We start from the raw sequence: 23,934 nt of genomic DNA, 5'->3' as shown, positions 1-23,934 counted from the left end.
CTAAATGACTACCAGAGTTAAACGAATGTAGTTATTTTCGTATAACAAATTGTTGTTTTCCGTTTCTGTTTAATTATTTTATTAATCAAGTATTTTTTAATAATTGAAGTATATAAATTAACCAAACTATTGACATATCTGAGGTGTAATAATAAACCGATATATATATATATATATATATATATTATAATAGTCATGTGGATATCCATTATAGTGGTTATCTAAATCAATTTATATATATATGTAAGATTTTAAATATTTTTTAGGTAAAAATCAAATATTCTTCATTTAACTGGGAAAGGACAGTTTAACACAAAATTATTTATTTATACACTTTTTTTTTAGTACAAATACAACAATTTTGGTTGTTCACATTTTGTTGGTATCATTCATACTAAGTGATGTATACAAAAAACTTAAAACAAGCAATTTGCAAAAAAGTTTACGATGACTTTTTTGCAAAATTAAAAATTAAGCAGTAAAAAACCAAAAAAACTGCAAATTTTTATTTTTTCTAAACTAATAAATTGATAATTTTAATAATTTAATATAGAAAAATTATTATGAATGGATTTCTCAAAGAAACCAACATTTTTAAATTCTTCAGAGTACTTAAAATAAAATTTACTTTTTAATAAATTTTTAAGTTTACCAGATTTTATATACAAGTATAAATTAAAAAATATTTATCTACTTCTCATTTATTAAAAACCTGTAATTAAAACTTAATACACTAATAACATTATTTTTGTATAGTTTAGAAAAATTTTTTTAGAATGTGTGGTATTTTTTTTATATTCTTAAATAAAACTTTATTAGTTTTTTAGACTTTATATTATTGTAAAATATAGTGTTCAACAAATAAAAATATTAAATATAAAAAAATAATTTAAATAACAATACAAGCTTAAAAGATAATTTAGGTTATACAAAAATGTACAAATCTTTGGTAACAAAATAATCTATTATAATTAAATACTTATACAGATGTATTATTACACATCATTTATATATTAGATAATAACGTAAATGTTTAATATAATAAAATAAAATATAAAAATATAATACTAGTTAAAATATTTACTAAAAATAAAATAATTCAGATATAAAATAAGAAGAACAGTAACATAAGTAATAAAATTGATAATAAACTATTTTACCAAAAAGAGTCAATACTAAATGGTAAAACGAGTAAGATATAGCAGCAATAACAATTATTATACATCTCATATATTAAATAACTTTGATAATTTTAGATTTATTATTATTCAGAAGGAGGCTTGGTTTCTGGAACACATTTCCTAAAAACAAAAACAATTTTTTTTATTAATTTTTGTAAAATTTTAAGATTACTTTTAAGTAGATTATATAAAAATAACCGTGATAACATTTAATTAATTTAAGATTATTTTAGTCTGGTACATACCATCATACAAAATATGAAATTCAATATTTTTTCTGATAATATTAATATGTATTAATATAAGTTTATACATGTTAAAGAAGAGACAGAATAGGAAAATGTATGAATTTTGAAGGAAGAAGAGATAGAGACAAAAAAAAAGATTGAAGGATGTTATTGAATTTGATATAAGGACTTCTGATGTATGCAGTTGATGTGGAAGTTTAGAACCAACTTTTGGCATTTGGGCTGACCCCAAGTAGTTGGGATAAAGGTGAGGAAAAAGAAAAAGAAGAGGATAAGTCTATACAGATTAAAATGTGATACTAGAAATTCAAATACTAACCAAGTAAATACAATTATAAAAGTAGTAAATGCAATGAATGGTAAAAATGAATACTGTTGAAGGGCAAGTGAAATTATAGGAAACATTAGGCCAACAATAAAATTACCGCACCAATTTGCAACACTATTTGCTGCCATAATGATTGGTCTGGGTCCAACATCAGTCATTTCTATAATAGCAATAAAATATATAATTCAATTTGAGAAAAACTATGTTTTTAATAATAATAAACCTGATCCAATGAAAAAAGGAATAGGTCCAAGTCCAACTCCATAGCATAACACATATCCAACAATGAAGACTACTGATAGATATGATAATCCAGTTATAGCATCCTTTATAAAATATATAAATATTGAAAAATTAAAAAATATTTTTAATTTTAAATAATAGTAGCGAAAATTCATATTAAATTCATAAGTAATTTAAACTAGTAAAAAAATACATAATTAAAAATTTCCTTAAAACTAACCATGGATGAAAGAACCATGTAAGCCATTAAACCAGTAAGCATTAAAACACAAGTCATACAACTAAAAATGAGCAATGACTTTCTTCCAAAACTATTAATAAATGAAGTAGACACGAGCGTTACGATGAAGTTGATTAATCCAGTTCCTAAATTTCCATATTGAGCAGCAGTATTGCTCATTCCAGCATTCTTAAAAATATCAGTCGAATAATAAAAAACCTGAAATAAGTAATAAATGTATTTATTTTTATAATACATACATATTTAAGAAAATGTAATATATATATTAAAACAAACAAAAAATGATATTTTTATTTTTAAAGTACATAAAATGTACTATCCCAGGAATTTTAACGGGATTGTACTCAACAACTTCTCAAAGAATCATGTCGATTGGATGAATGGCGTAGTATAATAAAATGAACAGACAGACGATAGACATACATTAATTTATATATATAATAAAATCTTATATTAGATAAATTATATTATTGAATTGAGAACTATCTTTTATTATTTATTTAGTTTTCTACCAATATTATTCTATTATGGGATTAAGAAGCATGTAGTTTTTAAATAATAACATTAAATAAAAATTGATCTACTTACAGCATTGATTCCTGAAAATTGTTGACCAATCATTATAATACAAGTTATCATCAATGCTTTTCGATTTGCTGGACTACTTATAACTTTTTTTAGTGTCCAAGTTTCATTAGATACATTTAGGTTATCTAATTCCCAACTGACAGCTGATTCTGGTAATCCTCTTAATTTACTTAATTCTAAAAAATTAACAAATTTAAATAATATAAATTTAAAATTAAAATAGTTTTTTTCTAAATAAAATTATAATCATTTTTATTAAAAAAAAAAAATACAATTATTTTCAATCATTAGATTGGTAAACACTAATCAATTGTGATAGATTGATATAAATTTTTCAAAATTCGAACATGATGAATTTGTTAAAAATTTTTTTAACAAAATGTTTTGTCTAAAACATTATGGAGATATTGTTCATCTCAAATCTTATATTTTTTATATTATATAGTCATAGGCACAAATATGGTAAGGCTAGAGGGGCTTAGCCTTCCTAAAAATTATCTTGGATTTTCTACTGTCTAGTAGATAAAGCTTACATAAAGTTACTGTTTATTAGAGCAGCTGTGAACATGCATAACGATTGTCAATTCGGTTTTTCAGTGTATTGTATAAATAAATACAATAATTTACACTATTACACTCATTAATAGTCGTAGTTAGAGTTAAGAAATGAAAAGTGATATATTATTTTTTTATTCGTAAAGTAATAAAACAATAAAAAATTATTTCCATTTTTTAAATTTAAAAATTCTATAGCTAACTGTGATTTAAATGTCGATAATAATGTCTATTTGTTACCTGTAATCCTAAATAAAACAAACTTTTATTTAGCACTTCTGTTATATTAAATAATTTAATGAATGAAAATTCTTTAATATTTGGAACTATAGTCTGAACTAACAACTAATGCTAAAATAGTAGTAACTTTTTTATAACTTTATGTTATTAATTTGAATACATATTTAACTTTGAAAACTTTTTTAAGATATTCTATTTTTTAGGAACTATATTTGTAAAGATTTGTTAAAGTAAGAAATGATGGTTATCCAAAATTATTTGAAAGAAAACATCAATTTAGAAATGGTTAGAAATTTAGAAATCATTGAATGGTCAACATCTGTTTCTAATTATTGTATATTATTCAATTTAGCAATAATATTGCCTATTAATTCTGCCACATGTGAATGGTTATTTTCTGCCACGAGAAGAAAGAAGACACGGCTATGGTCAACTATGTTATAAGAAAGAATTAGTAGTTTAGGCATACTTAATATTGAAAAAAATATAGAAATTTATGTAACGTCAGTTTTAAATATTTTTGCGTTGTCTAATAGACAAATAATTAAACATTGTAAAAATTAATAATTTAGTTAAAATATAATACTTATTACATTATAAATACTTCAGATTTTACGTGTTCTTTGTAATCATTGAACAACACATATTGTATATTCTATGCTAATATTACAAAATATTTTGGGTATCTTTTATAGTTAAAATATTATTATACAGATAATGGTAAAATCAGACATTTTAGCAGGCCTTGTTGGTACAAGATGTAATTTTTTCTATGAAAACAGTAACTTTTGGGGGTTTATTTTTTAGTTTTAGTTATTATCGAGGTGGACATAATGCCCATGCACTCAGACCTGTTGGTCCATTGTGCGCACCTCATACCGAATTGTCTTGATTCGGTTTACCTACCTAAGTGTTAATACATTACCAATCATAAAGTCACCTCTAAAGATGACCAAAGAGTCCTGTCTTTCTGGCGAAATTAAGTATCTCTCTGGGTTTTAGGTTTTTAATATCTTCTTTTTCAGGACAAGGTTTATTCAAGTAATTTGATCTTAGTGTAGACAAGGCTTCACATTCGCACATGATGTGAAATGAGTCTTCCTCTTCTACTCCACACTTCCTGCGTAATGGTGATTCCTATACCCCCATTGGGTTAAGATGTTTAAGCAGGTAACTTTTAGGGGTACTGTATATTTTACAAATAATTTTTGGTACTTGATATCGAGGGTAGCGAGATAAATTATTCTGGGCTCAGCCCCCTCCCCAAATCTCAAACAATAATTACACCTATGTATATATTATATTTGGATTGTTTAATTTGGATAAGTTTTGTTTATAATTTTGAAGGTTTCGTTCAATTTCAAAAATCAGGGTTTGTAATATCACTTATAGTTTTATTTTATTAAAAGATTAAATAAATGAATAATAATGAACCAAGTTATTACCTGATAATGCTTTTCTATAATTATCACGTACTGTGTATAAATATTTTGGGCTTTCAGGAACAAATGGTAATGTAGGAACAACTATTAATAGTACTCCGGCATATAGACTGAACAAATATGGCCATAGATAGTCATTACCTATATAATTAAAAATCAGGTTTTTCTATCATATTATATTATAATATTATAATTGCATATTATTATCCAATTAAATAGACATATTAATAAATAAATTTAAAAAACACATAAATGTTTGTTAGATTCTAATACCTAAGAGATTTTCCAATCCTAAACCTTGAGAAGAAAGCACTCCTAAGTTAAGACCAACAGTGAAAATTACTCCAAATACACCCTCTTTTCCTAAAGGTGCTAATTCTAATAAGTACATTGGTACCATAGCCATTGTCAGACCTGAAAACAGAAACAGTTAATAAAAAATATAAATCTTGTATATTTTTATTAACATGTCGAGTTTGTTTTATTTTTAAAAATTATTAAACAGAAAGTTTAAAAAGTAATATATCAGTTTAATTATTAGAAACAATGGGAACAATAAAAACCCTTTATTTTACACATTGAAAACTCTGTATAAGGCATATAGACTACATTATTTTTTAAAAAACTTACCAGCTGCTAAACCTGCAATCAACCTTCCCAAAAAAAATAATTCGACTAGAGCTAATGGTTTACAGCATATAAAACAAATTCCAGATAAAACGTTCAACAAAAATGTAAGATTTAATGCACCTTTCCTAAATAAAAAAAAAGGTTTTTATGTTAGCAAAAATTAGAACTCTTTTAAATAAAGATATAGTAATAATTGGATTTTTGATTCCCGGAATACTACAATTATAATTGACCAATTTTTCGTTTTAGTATTTTTATCTACTTGTATCAGAAATACTTTACTTTTAATTAATCATTAAAAATAATAAAGAATAGAAACTATTTGATAATTTTACGAAATATAAAATTTCAAAATTTATATAGAAACATATTATTAGCTATAAATAATTAAACCTAGACAGTAAATTCCATCCTACATTCGGCGAAGTATAGGAAAAATAATTAAACATGGATAAAACATCTAAATCTTCAAATATATTTGGTTTAAGTTTTACACGGATTATAAAAATTAACATTGATTTAATAACAAATTTTCATAACTGAGTACTAGTTATATTAATCTACTATTATATTAAATTTAAATGGTGAACATGATAAAAATATTAATACCATTCAAGAAAATTATCTCTTAGAAATTAGATAACTCCTTGATTAATAACCAAGAAAATATAGAAACTTTTATTGTTAAGTATCCATAACAATATCAGTTCATTTAAAAACAAAAACAATGCGAGTTATTTTCAAATTTTATTAAAATTACAATTTAAAGTATGTAGTATGAAATTAATTTTTTCCGCTGCTATAGTATTTTGTGCATATTCATTTGTTGCTGCTCAACATGTTGAATGTAAGAAAGCAAAAAAAGAATGTAAGCCACACATGTTAAATGGTCACTATGTTAAATGGCCAAATCAAAAAGTGGAATTGACTTATTTACAGAGTAAACAATTTATACCTAAGAACATCATTTTTACACGGTTTCAAATCTGTGGAGATTATGTATACTTAGTATCCCCGCGATACAAGTAAAACTCAGTTTAATATAATTTTTCGGATAAATAATATGAAATTACATTTAATTTAACGTTAGATCTAACAAAACTGTTTTAGAGAAGGTGTACCGTTTACATTAAGTAGTGTAACACTCAACGATAGAGATCAATGTTATAATTATGTTAGGCCTTTTCCAACATTGGCAATAAACAATATTGACGATAAAGGTGTTATAATAAACGCAATCGACATATACATGGGCCAAGATGGTATAGTATGGGTATTAGATATAGGAATTATTAATACTCTAGAAGAAAAACCAATTATAAAGAGTGAACCTAAGATCTTAGGAATTAACTATGGAAATGGTCAAGTAAGTGATATGATTAAGTCCATATGATGACTTACAATTATTTCAAGTCTGAAGCAGTAAAAAATTACTGAAATTACAAAGTTTATATTTCAATCCGACTTTTCAATTTGTTTTTGAAATAAAAAAAAATTAATAAAACATTCAAATTTTTCATTTTAAGTATAAAAAATAAGAGAACAACTGGGTCAGACAATAAAATGGAGGTATAAAATATAAATATTGCAGACGTTTTAACTTTCTAGTTGGCATCGTTTTCTAATAATCTTGAGTAGAATATTTAATTCACTTTAAAATGCCCATTAATCACTGGTTCAAATCCAATAGAATATTTTCAATACCGGGTCACTTCTAAGGGGATACTGGTTGGGTGTGAACGTACGCCGTAAGCACTTAAATATAAAGCATTATAAATTATAGAATTGAAGACCTGTTTCTTAAAAAAAAAAATAAAAAAATCGCAATGAATAAAATTGTTTTTTTTTTTATGAGCAAAAATCATTGGGTCGACATAATGGAATTTTACCCCGGGTGGCACAATTCCAAAATGTGGCTACGACAATAAATATACCAATGAATACTGAATTATTTTTCTCTAAAAACTATTTAATTATCAACTAAAACAATATTATGAATCGACTTTTAATTTTTTTTTGTTTATTTCTCAAAAAAAAAAAAAATTTTTTTAAAGAAGTACATTATTTTAGGTTATTCATACGATACTCTTAGGATTACTAGTTTGTCGTGATCGGAGTCGTTTACAATACTTAGTAGTTGAATATATCGATAATGATAACCCAATTGTTTACGTTGGTGATTGTGGAACACGCTCAATAATAGTTTGGAATGTGGTAAGCAATGAAGGATACAAGGTAAAATTATCAAGAGGAGATACATCATCATGTGATGATAGTGGTTTCGAAGATGTTTTCTATTTGGTTTTAATAGAAACCTCTAATTGCAATTACATTTACTTCACATTTCTATCGAGTGTAGATATGTATAAAATACGAACTAAAGACTTACGCAAACGATTTAATTCTAAATGTATAGTAAATGTTGGCAGAAAACCATGTAAAATGATCATCTTAGGGTCAGCTTTTGGATCAGTGATATATTTTCGTATTAAAGGACTTAATAATTTGTACAGTTGGGATACAAAAGAAAGCTTTTTAGAAGAAAACATGATGCTGGTAAATACATATGTAACGAAATTTAAAAATGTTCATAAAATGTGTTTTTTTAATACTGCCTATTTAATTATAAACATTTAAATCAGTTTTCAGTGAACAGATAACTAAATTCCTGTATATAATTGTATGAGTCATACAATGTCAAAAAACGTATTTTAAATTTTATTTTATTTTATTTTTTGAAGTTAAACGTTAAACGGTTGATTGACTTAGATAAATCAAATGAAATATTTTTTTGTTTTAGCAAAATTATTAGCTGATTTAACAGTGTTTTTTAACGTAGGCCTTTTTAAAATTAAAATAATAATTTAAAATTTTTATAATTTCTATTTCATAGGTAAAGAAAAGTGTGGATTGTCGAACAATTACACATATCGACATTGATAACGACGGTGTGTTATGGGAACTTGAGAGTAATATTGAAGATTTTGTGGGTAACACTGTAGGATGTTATGGTGCTAGTGTAGTATTTAAACCGATATTTGGAAAACCAATACCTTTGCAACCGTGTTAATCGATATTTCTTTAATATATCAATAGTTATAAAATAAAGTTTCTATTACCTGCCCAAAGCATTTGCTAAATTCCCTCCAGCAGCGCCACCAACAATTCCACCAATCAAGAATATTGATACCAGTATTGACCAAACTATATCTATTTGAGATTTAGTTAATTCTATTGCATATCGATGTAAAATGGTATCATTACACCAACTTTTTACAATCTAAAAATTTTATTTGACAAAAATATAAAATAAAAGTATTTTTTATTAATTTAAAATATTATTTGATTCACAAACTTACCCCGGCAGGAGCATTGACAACTCCTATATTATAACCGGTAGGAATAGAACACCCTAAACTAATACTAATAGTAGTTATGAAGAGAATCCAAGATGTTTTGACATCCTAAAATTAAATTTAAAATTATAATTGTCTTGTAAATTAAATTCTGTAATTAAATTAATGATTTCCAATCTCCAATAAACTTGAGAATTAATATCGCAGTGATAACTATAATAAGTATGTAATTTATTAAATTAACTAAAATATAAAAATACATTTCTTATTAAAAAAAGATGCAACTGTAATTTAAAAATCAAATATTTTTGACACTAAAATAAATTTTTTAAAAATAATTTGCTACACTATAAATATTTATAATTTTATATTAAATGATTTTCAGTATAAATATAAAAACGAATTTATTACTTTAATGGGAAGTTTTTGAAGTTTGGGGTCAATATTTTTGTTTTTATCTTGGATTTCTTCCATTTCCTCATCCGAATTGGTTTCTGAAAAATAAAAATAAGGTGACCAAATAATTCTATTAGAAATACATCTAATAATATATAAGTACATAATTAATTTTAAAAAAAATCATTAAGATTACATAGAACTTTTTAATTATTTTCTAAATATATTGAAGCTATATTTTATACTTATTTCAAATAAAATGAAAATAATAAAATTATCCTCCAAGCTAATGAACACTACTCATTTTAAGTCACATTATATATTAAATATATACTACACATTTATACAAAAATATGTAACATTAACATATATTTTGAGGGAAATATTTTTATAGTCGAGTTTATTTGTACCATGAAATTTGATGAGTGTAACTGAAAATAAAATTTAAAAAAGGTAATCAGTATACTCAGTTTTAAATTCTTTCCTCTTATAAATTCGTTACTCTTCATAAATAAATATATTACCATAAATTTTTAATGGAAAATTAAGGAATCTAGTAAAATTGAGTATGTAAATCCAAATTTTCATTTTTAATATTTTTTTATATTATCAATCGTTGAAATATTATTCTGAGTGAAAATTATAGCCTTCAAATATTATTTAAAACAGTTCTTTTTATATATTTTACTTCTTATTAGTTTAAATTGAAAGAACAATTAATTATTGAATTTCAAAAATTAAGTATTAAGTTTATTATCCTTTTAAAACTAAAGTTTTGGTATTAAAGATGCAAAATACAAATAGAAAGAATATTTATTTATTTTTAAATTGAACCTTAGTAATACTCATTAAAAAACTTACTAAATTCATTTTGAGGTAATGAGTTATACAATATATTTGTAAATTATATGTAACTAACTATCCAAAAATAATAAAATTTACTTTTTAGAAAAAATATTTATTTTTTGCTAAAATCAAGAGATGTTTTGTGAAAAAAAAATCACAAATTACTAGTTGACGTTACGTTAAAAGGTACTTGAAATGTTAAATAAGTTAAAGTATCGTTAAAAATGAATTAGAAATTATTAAGATAAGCATAAGAAATAACTACTTAGTTTATGTATACATGAAGTTCAAAGAATTATCAACGATTGCTGGAGATACCTTATAAACTGTATTAATTAGTAAATTATAAGTTAAATATCACTTACAAATTTTAATGAATAGCCTAAAACATGTTTTCTTGATGATTAGAACTGAATTTTATTTAAATTAACTAAACTCAATGAGTGATGATTAGTATTGAAATGTGTTTAAATATTTTATTTTAAATGATACTAATAATTTAATTTTTTTGTTTAATTGACACTTATTAGACATCAAGTAAGTCGTCACATAAATAGATTATTTAACCAATCTGGGTCTTTTATTTTAACTAAAAAGTTAATAGGTTGGATAAGATTTAATTAAAAATTTTGTAACGTAATTTTTGACCTCGATATATTATGTATTAAATTTATATGGTCGTAAAGTACCAATTTGTTTCTTTTAATATCTGTTAATCATCACAGAGCATTTTATTAATGATTCAGTCACACACGAAAAAGGATATTGTCCAAATAGGAACATGTGTTTTTTTTTTTAATAATTTCCTAATACCACTTACTAGTGAATTGAAGATTACCTTTTAAAATTTAGCTCTTTAGCTTTGCTATAAATATCAAATTTCATTACACGTAAGAAATAACAAAAGTATAATTACCAAAACAAATTATGAATTCATAAGTTATTCATTTTAGTTATTATATTTCTTTATGGTAAATGGCGAATAATTTAAATTTAATATCTAATACCTAGTACCAAAATACTTTTGGTTTGGTTTGGACTTGTTAGAGAAGAGAGGAATCGTAAGCAGTAAGAATAGTTATGAAAATGAATATTGAAGGAAGAAGAGGTAGAGGATAACCAAAAAAGAGTTGGAGGTTAAAAGGATAATATATAAAATACCACCTCTCATTAAGACTAGTCATACTCCTAAAATACTTTTAATTACCTTATTTAAAAATGAGTTTAAATTAAATCAAACCTATTACAGTAATTAATAAATAAAAAAGTAAAAGTGTTTTGATGTTTGTTTAAAATAATTTTAATTTGAGATTTATAAAACATTAATTTTGAACTGACATGATTTACGTCGCAAAAATGTCAGAACAAAAAATTTTAAAAAATAGTTATGTTTACATATGTAAATATATGTACAGAATACACGTAATCCATTAATTACAAGCGTGTTAAAAATTAATACATTTAAAACGTTATAAGAATAAAATAATTAAAAAATATTAATTGTTTTAATATAGTTATTTAAATGTAAAACTTTTATCTGTTGAGTATTATTATAAATTATACATGCTAAGATATTTTATGAATTAACTTAAATATATTAATTTGCTCTAATAGGAGGTAATAACTCTTAAAATTAAATAAAAGCGAGTATTGTAACATATTACCGATCAAAAAGAAAAATTTTTATTTGATAAATTATACAAAAAGTTTTTGTACTAAGTTATCATAAAAATATAATTATAAATTTTTTAAATATTTCCTAGTATAAATTGCAACAGTACAATTAAAATTTTACAAAAGTGATTTTTATTATTAATGATAGAATGATTTTGTCTTTATGATACTAAAAGTTATGGAAATAAAACATGTATAATTACAATTTGTCTTATGATTAACCTGTATAGGCTAAACTAAGTTACGTGTTGTTGAAGTATAAACGAGAATTTGTTAGAATGAACATTTTTATATTAAATTTCTTAATATCTAAAAAATATTTAAACTTTGTTAATTTGTAAAAGTTAAACGTAATTAAAATAAAAAAAAAACATGTTGTTATAAATCTATGGGAAGTAAGTAGCATTAAGTAATCATGTACATAATAAACTAAAAAGTCATTCATTTTTATATAAAATTTTATTTTGAAACTACGTAATTTAAGTTAATTTACTTTATGAGTAATAACCAAAATTAATACTACATTAAACACTATTTAAAATTATAAACGTATTAATGTATTTTAAATGAAATGTTGACATTTTATATTTCATACAAATTAAACTATATGATATTTTCAATGCTTTAATGTAATAGGTATACTATACATTTTGAACATATAAATATTTTAAATATTAGTTATAAATGAATATGGATACCATAATATAAGTATTTATATTATGGTATCCATATGTTTTAATAAAATATTTTGTAAAAAATAAAATCATGTAATATGTTAAAAGCTAATTATCAAAAATACAATATACAAACATTAATCTTCTTTATATTATTTTTTTACATTACTTTTTTATTATAAATGAATAAAAAATCACTATTAATTCAATAGTGCAAGGCAATAAACTGCATGAAAAAAACACCAACCAAAACATTTCACAAGTCCATAAATCTTGAAGAAAATAAAATAACATAATTGTAGCCATACCATGACACATCATAGCTAAGAAATTATGTAAGAAAATAATTATGAAATAAATTAGTACCCCTAAATAGTTGTTATTTTCTATGTCAAATAAATAAACACCATTTAATAAAAGTGTCAACATGTACAATTAGCATATTTTAAAAGATTTATTTAGAATTGAACTATTATATTTTTATCGAGTTATTAAAAAGGATACATATAAATCCATTTGTAGGAGAAAACATACTAATTCCACTCATGAAACCAAACATCTCGATACCAATAAAACCGATTGACAGAGAATAACCGATCAAAAGTCTATTAAATATTTAGTAAAAACAAATTTGGTTAAAAATTAAATTAAATTAAGTACTATTAAAAATGTTATGTATTGGTGCAAAAGGTGTAAAATATTAGATAAATCAAAAAATGCATGGTATAACTAGTGATGATATTGTAAGATAAACAAAAATTAACAAATAATAAAAGTCAGAAGAAGTGTCTATTTAACATTTTTACTAGAATATATTATTTCATTTATTTAAAAAAAAAAAAAATGATTTTTCAAATGAAATAATTTTGTTTTTAAATTATTCATAGACCTTGAGTAGTCAAATATTTAATGACTAACTTCGTTGCTAAGTCGAATTGTTTTAACCCAAATTAGACATAGGTTATTATATATCTATTCAAATAGAATATTAATATCAAATACATTATCAAATTATATTATGATATTCTATGCAAACTAATTAAATACAAACAATACTAATCATTCATTTATAAAAATCTTGAAGTGATAAGTCTTCAAATATTTTGTTTACAATTATTTCAAATTATCTTAATAAATGTAAGTAAAAAAGTTTAGTCTACAAAATATTATAAAAAAATTACGTTTTAATTGGAAGAGGTTATTCAAAAAATAGAATTAAAAATCCATTACAAAATAATTATTTTATAAGTGTTATTTAAAAAAGTATGCAAGATGTGCCTCTAAAAATGACAAAAACTACCCAATATTCTTACATAAAATTTAATGTGTTAACCAAAACTAAAAGTTTGAATTAAATTAATACAAGTGGCTAAAGCTAAAAAATGAAGTCTAAAACTCAGTTACCTTTTGTCTTGAACCACGAACATATCGTTGTTATAATCGTAAGGTAGGCACGCCTTAACATTTTGCTCCTAATTATTTACAATATAAAAGTCTTTAAAATAAAATATACACTTGAAACACAAAGTTATACGTTAAAAGATAAAAATTGTGTATAAGTTAACTTAAAGCCTTTTATAAATAATTGGGCAAGATAAATTTAACAAAAAATTTTAGGGTTAAAAAGTAAAAAAAAAAATGTTCAATTATAATGGTCAAGAACTCAAACACATTTGATGGTATTTCGTTGGATACAAGTCAACTGCTCCAAAATAGTAGGTAAAATTCCAATCTACTTGTTATCTGTAGCCAGTAAAAATAAAAATCATAAAAAGGCATGAACTATAGTGTAATCTGCATGAGTTGTGTTTTCAATACCCGTTATGATCATACAGAGCTTGTTAATAAAATAAGTAGTTATGGATTCCCAATATAATTGTGACCAAACGGTACCTATTGTTCAATTACAATATTTCATATTTGGCCAATTTAAACTAGATATGAGAAATTTATGATCAAGTTCGTTTCTTTTTCTTCAAATTCCATGCTAAATTAAAAAGACTAGTGATAAAATAAACGGCCTATTATTATTGTCGTAAATAATTTATAGCCAATGAAATAACTTATTTTTTATGCGATAAACATCAGGCTAGTTAATGTTAATTGAATTTAAACAAAATTTAGAAAATATATGGAGTTTGATGTTAAACCAAACAATTTAAAGTTATAAATATAAGCTAAATTTTACACAAAATGGAATTTAGCAAATTATTAAAGGCATTATGGGTAACATATATGTAAATAATAATAATAATATATATCATTTTTTTAAGCCTTTTACTTTTAATTTTCATTAAATATTTCAATTTCAATATATCAATAGCAAAAGAATGTAACTTAATTTGAATAAATTATTTAAAAGGAAGAAAAGTAAGCGCTATTTTTCTATAGATCACAATAGAAAGAGGTTTTTTTTGATTTTCAATTATCTTTATTAATAATAGATTTAAAAATTACAAAAACGCTTAAAATGTGTTATTACTGTATTTGTCGAAAAAATAAAACATCTCGAAATGTCTATGGTATGCAGAGGATATAATGAATTGATTCCGGGATTTCCAAATTATACACTAGTATATTTATTTTTAATACTTTTTCATACAGAAATATACCATTGTACAGAGCCGTATTTAGAGATACTTAATCACTTATTCCCGTTGCCCTCCCCCTTAACACAGACCTGTGTTGATTATACTTAAAGGTCTGCAATACGAAAGCGATTCGATAAACAAATTAATTATGTGGACGATATCAAAATATTTACTTGATTCACTATGTGATATTTATGTTCTTAATTTTTATCTAAAATTAATAGTTGAAAATATAAAATCGAGAATTTTAACATAAAAATAGTATTTTATTTTTAACTACGACAGCCATTTGCCGTAGTTAAGAAGATTTTATTAGAAATTAGGGTGTCGGAACTTTTTTTTAACTTATAGTACGTAACATGATTATAGGACGCAGTGTTTTCGGAACAATTTCATAAGTTTTTTAAATTGAAAATGGTAAAATTAAAAAAATAATGCAATAAATTTCATATAATAAAATAATGGATGTGTTTATACATTTTGATAAATTATATAATAAATAAATAAACCTATCATAATAGAATTAATACCTTCTCAGATTCGCACCAACAATGCTAGAACTATTGTACAAATGTAAAACGTAGGAAAAGTTGCATATCCATTTAGACTTGTAAAATTTGCAATTAACACCTAATATCTAATAGCATCGGGACAACCCACACAAAATATAAGACCTGCAAAGAATTTTTTTTTTTTTTTTTTGTAAAAATATAGATTTCCTATTTTAAACGTCAAAAAAAAGTAAATAAAAAACTATTAACATAAAATAAAGCAATACTTGCTTATAAGAGGTTAGATTTTATTTTTCTCTTATTAAAAAAAGAAGACATTAATTACATATATTCACACAATTATTATATATAAAGAGTGATCTGCGATGTTTTGACGAATTTAATAATTTTTGATCTACTAAATATTTTGGGTTACTTTATTATTATTAGTACTTAATTTTTTTGAGTCACTAAGTAATTCACGATTATAGAATTACCATGAATACCATTATTTTTCTCTTGTTAAAAATAAACAAAATCAAATTTTTTTTAAAATAATAGAAAACACGATTAAGTCTTACCCTATGATTTAAGGCCATAACTAGCATAATAAAATGAGCCACTAAACATAAAAATCTAGCTGGAATCAGGCCATCCGCACAGAATGTTGACATAGTGAAACAAAAATTTTTTAGTTTTAAATTTATTTTGTTTTGATATTATTAGTGATGAATGACTCGTTAACAGCTAAAATCAAATCATAAAGATAATCTAATTATTTGAAAATACTAGTTAAATATATGTATTATGAGTTATTAAAAGTTCAAGCTTTTTAAAAAATAGCAAAAATAAGCTTATTCAGTAGTTTTAAAAATTAAAAAAAAAAAAAAAATGCACGAAAAAGCATTAACTATGTAGTGTAATATATAGGTGTTCAGTAAGTAAGGAAACGGGTTTCTATTGTTCTCATTGTTTATAACAATTGACTTGTTTCCTTACTTACTAAATACTCTGTATAATTAAGTGTTTTTTAAATAATATTATATTAAATTATGTTCAACATTCTCAACTCTGTAATAAAAAAAAACAATTTTTTTTATATTTATCGGCCAAAATCATTGGACATTGTATTCGGACATTTAATGTATGAGCTATTATAATTTTAGCAATAAAGAATAATCCAAAACCAACCAGATATGTTTTTAGTAATAAGTATGGTTATCTACCATATAGATATGGAAACCTATTTTAAACATACTGGACACTAAGGGCCATATTTATAGTTGATTCTTATGAATGAATTTTACTTAAACTATTCTTAAGCATGCTATCTAGATAGCTTTAGCACAGTTTATTCATAAGACTTAACTATAAATATGGTTCTAAATATCCAACTATAAATATTTTGGTAAGAATAGTTAAAAATTCCTTATCGCTAAATAATAATCCATAATAGTAACGTTTTCGTCGTATTAAGTTATGAAAAATTGACGGTCAAGGCCAATATCTAGAAGAAAGAGTTCCAAGTATTTTATTTGCACATCAAAGTATGTGTCAAGAAAATGTCTGAAAAATTAGTAATTAACGACTCCAATAGGTTTTGCCACAATGAGACGTAAGTGATTGAAAAAATATTAAAAAAAATGACTAAAGAACTGGTTGGTACTAGAGAGATGTACGATATTATATTCAAGTTCATATGAACTGTATCCTTATACCATCGATTTTTAATAAAACATTTAGTTATAAGTAATTTAATTATTAGTAATAAGCTTTTGAAAAATGTAAATTTTTTTTCAAACACTTATATTTTTTATCGTCTTATCACAAATAGTCAATGTATAAATGTAAGAAATTTTATTTGGTTTAATTTGATGTATTAATCATCTCCCTGCAAGTTTTTTAAAATCTGTACTTCTTTCGAGGAATTTTTTCTAATATTTTTAGAAAAAGATTCTCGCCTGGTAATTATTTAATTTGGATAGCTGTTACTTGAACTAAATTGAATTAATGTAACTTTGTAATAGATATTACAATTAAGCATTTTTTTTTTAATACATAAAAAAACCATATTACAAGATAAAATAATTAAATAACTTTTAGAGTTATTCAATATTAATATACTAAATATAGTAAATAAGTATTAGTTTCAATATTACGGAACAAAAATGAACCAATACAATAACACAAATATTAAAATGCAATATAAAGTTAAAATAAATTAATCAAAATAGACCAATATTGTATTAAAATCTGAGTTCGCAGTTTTAAACATTTAATTTTAGAAGCTATTATTTTTATCTTGTTTAAAACAAGTAATATTAAAAATAATGCGATTAAAACAATGTGTTTAAATAAATGTTTTAATGTTATATTTTTAAATAATGATTAAAACATAAAAAAATATTATACCTTTTTTTTATCATAGTTTAAATTATCTTTTTTAATTTTTATAACCCAATAAATTATATCTGATTTAAGATATCATTAAAAATCAGTTAGGGATGTTAAATAAAAACTACGATTCGGAATTTGAAAACTTTAAAAATAACTTCTAAAAATTATGAAACGTTTACAAAAGCTAACAAAAAAAACTTTAAGATGAATTAAAAATATTTTTTTTTGATTTTAATGAATTTTTGATAAAACATCATAATTTTTAATTACAAAATATTATATATTTTTTAATTACAGTGCAAATTCGATTAACACTCGTTTATTCTCCATCAAAATCAGATTTTAGTTGAGGATTTCTTTTAGAAAATAATAGAAGTTCTTGTAATTAAAGACGTTGTTGCGTTTAATTTTACGAGGTTGAACTCATAAATTATAAATAAGTCATTAACTAACCGTTTAATGAATTATAAAATACTTACATCCTAGGTTGTCAGAAACATTAATTTAATTAGTATAATAATTTTATAAAGACCATATCAGGTACGTACTGACTATATTACATAGTTAGTACATATTTCAAATGCAAAAATAATAATCGTCAATTTCGCTTACTAAAACAAATATTACATAATTGACGTAAGATATGTAATGATGAAGAATGACTAAACACTTGGTCAGAATTCAGTAAATTTGACTTTAGTTTAGACACGTACTTAAGGTAGAATTGATTTATGTATAAAAATATTTTTTTATATAAGAGAAAAATAAATTCAACTACTAAAATAATAATCTTTCACTTTTAGACCTGAAAGTAGGTATGCCGCGACTACTAGATTTACCTCTTGATAAGACTATTTATAGCTATACTATGATTAAAATTTGACCAAATTTATTAAATTAAGTAAATTATAAGTTAGTAATAAAATAATTAATAGGTGAAAATTGGGAAGTAAATTTAAACATATATCGTCGTATATACTGCAATAGAGCGTATCTTAGTTTTTCTAGGTTTTCAGGGTGATCAAAAAACCAATTTGAATTAAATATGTTTTAATATGAGATAATTTAATTTTCATAACTATCAATATAACGACAAGTTTTGCAAAAAAAAATGTTCAAAAAAACTTATTTTATCATAATTGGAAAAAAAAATTAATTTTGTCAAATTTTATATTACGTTCTATTGCAGTATAAGCAACGATAATTTGGTAGCCAGAATAATCTAATCAAAGACGTTGATCCAGGAAGGAAATTACTTCTCTATTACTTGACGGATCTCGCAAAAAATAATTTTTATTTAAAAATATTTACAAGAGAAAAGAAAAAAATAACTTTGTCTCTTTAATAATTTTTTTTTTACCCTACACCAGTGAATTAAATTTTTTCAAAAAAAAAAATTAACATTTTATTTGGAAAAATTGTACAATTGCATAATTGAAAAAATAGGAAAATTTACCAAATAAAATATAATAAAAATTGATCACTTGTGGTTAATATTGTTTAAAATGTTGAAAAATATACTAATTGCTATTTTTGGTAGTTCTAGTAACCTTTAGTAATATAACAATTATATTATTGTTGAGTGTTATACTTCAACTATACTTTCTGTATGGAATAATTTTTTTAATACTTATTAAAGGTAAAACATCTTTGCCAAGAACTGATAATGCTTCGACATTTGACAAAGAAGTAATTGTTCTAAACATCTGGTATTCCGACCATTTGATAACATAGGTTACCATAACCACGACGGATATTACTTCGATATTAAATAAAATATAAAACGTGGTAAAAACTCCGGCATTATCGATGGTTAAAATTTTTTTTTATATATTAATACATATGTTTATTTGAATATCTACTATCTATATAGTGAGATATAATAAGAAAATAGTCAAATGTAATACTTTTTTTTTAAACAGTATTTTCGTGTTGCTATTGTTCCAAGATTATCCTTTTTTAAATAACTTTTAGCTTTAGAAAGATCTAATCGATCTCGATTAAGAGACAGTATCGACCTAGAACCTAGAAGTTTCGGAGGAAATTTTTTTTAATGACCACTAAGACGATTTTCTTAGTAGCCTAGCAAGAAAAAAATAATTCAAATTTAATGCAGGCCCCTTGAGCCAGCATTAAATTGTCACTGCGATATAATTATTATGCCATTATTTTCATGTCGTTAGCTTAACGTATCATGCAAATACAAATGTGGTATTTTATAAATTCAATATAAACTGTTTTAAAAAAGTTGAATACTGTTGTAATAAGCATATTCTTAAAAAACAAAAATTAATTTTCAAAATAAAATCACGTATGCTATGTTTTTTTCATATTTATTCATAATATTGTTTATTTTTCGTATAAACAGTCTATTACCTATGAATTCAATAGGAATCATACACATTTTCCATATATCAACGATATTTTACAATTCATTATGTATAATTAATATAGAAATTATTATATATTAGGTCACTATTACTCCCTATTTAAATTCTCAAATCGTTTTTCAAATAAATACAAATATATTAAATTTATTATAAAATGAAAATTGATATTGTCAAGAATTAGTTCTTTAATAAGTTATAGTTGTAAAATGTATTTACACAAAAGGAAAAATGTTTTAGTTTATTATATGTATAATACTGTAATGCACTATGTCTTGTGAAATTGTAATATTTGTTTTTTTTATATAAATGTATATCTTATAATAAAAGTACTGTTTAAATACTAAATTATTTTATTTGATTTCTATTTAACGAGAAAAAATGAATATTTGTTTAATTACCAATTATGATTATTAATAAAAATATTTAACTCTATATATACAACTGACAAAACTTCCCGCAATCCTCATACAAATGAAAAAATATCTCAATCATTTTTTACTGAATCGATATTTAACTCGAGTTAGTTATGTTTAAATTTAATTACTTTAAAAGATAAGTTAAGTAAGTTAATGTATAATCATAAACTATTGTTAACTGTTAATTTATAACTATCTTATGCTCACTTAAATTGACTTGAGTGTATTCATATTGCAACAAAATATTTGGAAGCTCTACTTACATCATATTTTACCTTCTTTAAAAAATATTTCTTTACAACAAGAAATACAAATTATTTTATCTTCAACATTTTATGGCAGAATTTTAGGAGGCTAACTTCCCTCAAGTCTTTTCATTTTGCAACCAATCATAAGATCAAAATTTAGATTGAATTCAATTAATATCGTTGTTTTATCTACCTTTTCACAGTGAAATGATACTAAGTAAAATATTTTTGTTAGGTTTTATACAAGACTAATTAGAATGATTGTATTAGAGAATGGGATACCGATTATCTTTATAAAATATCTGTTTAATGCCGAATCATCAGTGACACGTACCCCCCATACATTTTTTACCAATTAATGAATAAGAACGCGATAACTAATAAAATGTTAGAGGTTATAATAATATGCGTTAATACAGAGAGGCAAAAAAGACTTAAATTCCGAAAATTAAAATAGCTCTTCTTTCTTCTCATAAAAAAAAAAAAAAAACTTTTTAAGGACTCACACCAATTATATAAATGGGGTTGATTTAGTTTAAAGCCCTTATACTCACCCTAAAATATCTATTATTTCTTATGTTGGGTACACTTTGGTAACATTTATTGTAATAATTATTTGATAATTGACAGTATAGAATTACAACACTATTTTATGTTAATTATTTATATAGTCCAATATTCACCTACTACGAAATTTGATAATTTCATTAATCGATTTCGCGAATTATCGGTATTTGAGTAAATTTTGTTTGAAGAAATTAATTAATTGTCTCATTTTTTGTAATTATTGTCGTAGTAAAATCCAAATTTTGGTAACCAGGTATTCGTAGTAATTATTTTCGGAATACATGTGTTCGGAGGATTTTTTTTTACAATGTCAGAGCATTATTAGTTTGTGACAAACTCCGTAACCCCATACTAAATATAATTTTTTGATTTGTAGGTTAGCAGTTAAGTAAATATTGTATTAAATATTAATCCTAGCACATTTTTATTTATGGCGACACTGTTTGGCAAATTAATGATAAAACTAGCTTAATTAAGAAATATATGGTAATGTTATCAACTTAAATAAACGAACGTACTGTTTTTGAACAATTTATAATGAATTAAATACATACAGAGTACTACATTTTTTCTTATAAGTTAAATACAATACTAATGTGCTTTGTGTTTTTTAATGAATTTGATGTAGTTATATTAATTAATTATTCTTATATTTAATGATGCACTTTTCCCCCTGAAAAGTTTTTATAGGAAAATTGCGCTATATAATATTAGGGAAATTAAATCAGTTTTTTTTTCATACAAGATTTTATTGTTGATATATATATAATTGATGTAACACTAAAAATAAATAAATATTATCTATTTTTAAAATATATCTACAATATGTTTAATTTAAAATGTTTATTTTGAATTAAGAAAAAAAGATAATTTAGATTTGAATATTATCATGACAATTCTACTATCAACAATAGGTTAAAATATTTTAAAAATTATACTCATCAAAGTATTGAGATTGTAAGTAATCAAGGCTTAGTTCCCCAGAATTGTGTTAAAAGAAAATAACATCAATTATGTGTGTTTTTACACTCTACATTTTATTATAAGTAAATACATAATATTCTAAAAACATTAAAAATTTCTTTCCTACTTAATACAATTTTTAATTAATTATCTACTTATTGTCAATGAACAACTAATAAGTAATAAATTAAAGGTAAAAAGGACTTGGAAGTTATTAACTCATTTTATATTATATTTAAATATATGCCCAATTTTAAATTGAATAATACAATACAAGCACAATTAGTAACATCATTTGGTCCAAGGACATGAGTGGCATAGAAACCATTATACTGGTTATATTTTATTATGCTTTTTAAAATCTATTATTAGACTAATTATTGGTAGTATATTATTAGTTGTCTAAATAATTGATTTAATATTTGATAGAAATTTATTAATAACACAATATTATATATTAACATTAATTAATTGGAAAAGTATTATTGTTTACCTATTTGGTGTTACAAATTAATTTAAAAATAGTAATAACTAGGAAAGTACTGAAGAGTAGTTGTTGTCTGTTCATAAATAACTATAGGACTTAATACACATTTATCACTTGAATTATGTAATTTATATAAAAAAATCAAAATAATTTGTATCAAAAAATTAGTATAATATGATAGTGAAAAATACATTGAATAAAGTAATTATCATGCAAAAAAAAATATAAACTAATTTAAATTTATTTCGAAGTAATCAACATAATTAAAAATTTACTTTCAAAAAAAATTAATTAATTTTCATGGAACCAAAACAATTAAAAAAAAATTAACTACGCCTATGAACAATTAATGTGCAATAAAAACATTTAGGTGTTTAAGTAAAAACAATTATTATTCAATTAATTACCAAATAAATTATTTGGAGTGTAAAATGTCAATATATTAGACAATTATTAAATTCAATATCGAAATTCTTATTTATTATAACATTAGAAATTAATAGAGATTGTATTTTTTATGTATCTTATGTACTTAAAATTTAATAAAATTGAAAAAGACAAGTATGAGCAATATTAAAACGTTATTTACCAATTAAATATTGCCAATCTTCCAGTTTTTCAGTCGCCATAGTAACTAAGTAATCAAGTAACAACAAATAACAAACAAATAAATACTCGGATAATCAATCAAAACTTATGATACATTGAACAAAATAAACTAAATATTTTGATATTAAATAAC

The 23,934-nt window shown here is 23.2% G+C and overlaps 1 protein-coding gene across 6 annotated transcripts; it reads right to left on the bottom strand.

Annotated features, from left to right (window-relative positions):
- Positions 1-1,000: 1,000 nt before the first annotated feature.
- Positions 1,001-23,931, bottom strand: LOC126896365 (solute carrier family 2, facilitated glucose transporter member 1-like). Of its 6 annotated transcripts, XM_050669074.1 has the most exons (13): positions 16,306-16,446; positions 14,047-14,114; positions 9,464-9,546; positions 9,056-9,160; positions 8,816-8,976; positions 5,697-5,821; positions 5,340-5,480; positions 5,070-5,207; positions 2,830-3,005; positions 2,221-2,439; positions 1,981-2,083; positions 1,749-1,917; positions 1,001-1,301 (listed from the first exon to the last, which is right to left on the bottom strand). In XM_050669074.1, exons 2-13 carry the CDS (start codon positions 14,105-14,107, stop codon positions 1,265-1,267), a joined length of 1,518 nt encoding a protein of 505 aa, XP_050525031.1. In that variant the 5' UTR covers positions 14,108-14,114; positions 16,306-16,446; the 3' UTR covers positions 1,001-1,264. The 6 variants fall into 6 exon arrangements, with proteins under 6 accessions (XP_050525031.1, XP_050525032.1, XP_050525036.1 ...); XM_050669075.1 differs by lacking the exons at positions 14,047-14,114; positions 16,306-16,446 and adding an exon at positions 23,782-23,931; XM_050669079.1 differs by lacking the exon at positions 14,047-14,114 and having other exon boundaries at positions 16,306-16,436.
- Positions 23,932-23,934: the final 3 nt, after the last annotated feature.

The sequence above is a fragment of the Daktulosphaira vitifoliae genome, unplaced genomic scaffold, assembly GCF_025091365.1.
Source record: "Daktulosphaira vitifoliae isolate Bord-2020 unplaced genomic scaffold, ASM2509136v1 Scaffold_1, whole genome shotgun sequence".
Classification (NCBI taxonomy): domain Eukaryota; kingdom Metazoa; phylum Arthropoda; class Insecta; order Hemiptera; family Phylloxeridae; genus Daktulosphaira; species Daktulosphaira vitifoliae.
Note: the sequence above shows the minus strand (reverse complement) of the source record. Positions and strands in the feature narration are given on the sequence as shown.

Coding starts and splice junctions, on each gene's coding strand:
- LOC126896365 (XM_050669074.1), bottom strand. CDS start 14,107: ATGTTAAGGCGTGCCTACCTTACGATTATAACAACGATATGTTCGTGG. Junction 9,547..14,046: donor TTCGTGGTTCAAGACAAAAG/GTAACTGAGTTT, acceptor TTTATTTTTCAG/AAACCAATTCGGATGAGGAA. Junction 1,302..1,748: donor TTTATAATTGTATTTACTTG/GTTAGTATTTGA, acceptor TTTTGTTTTTAG/GAAATGTGTTCCAGAAACCA.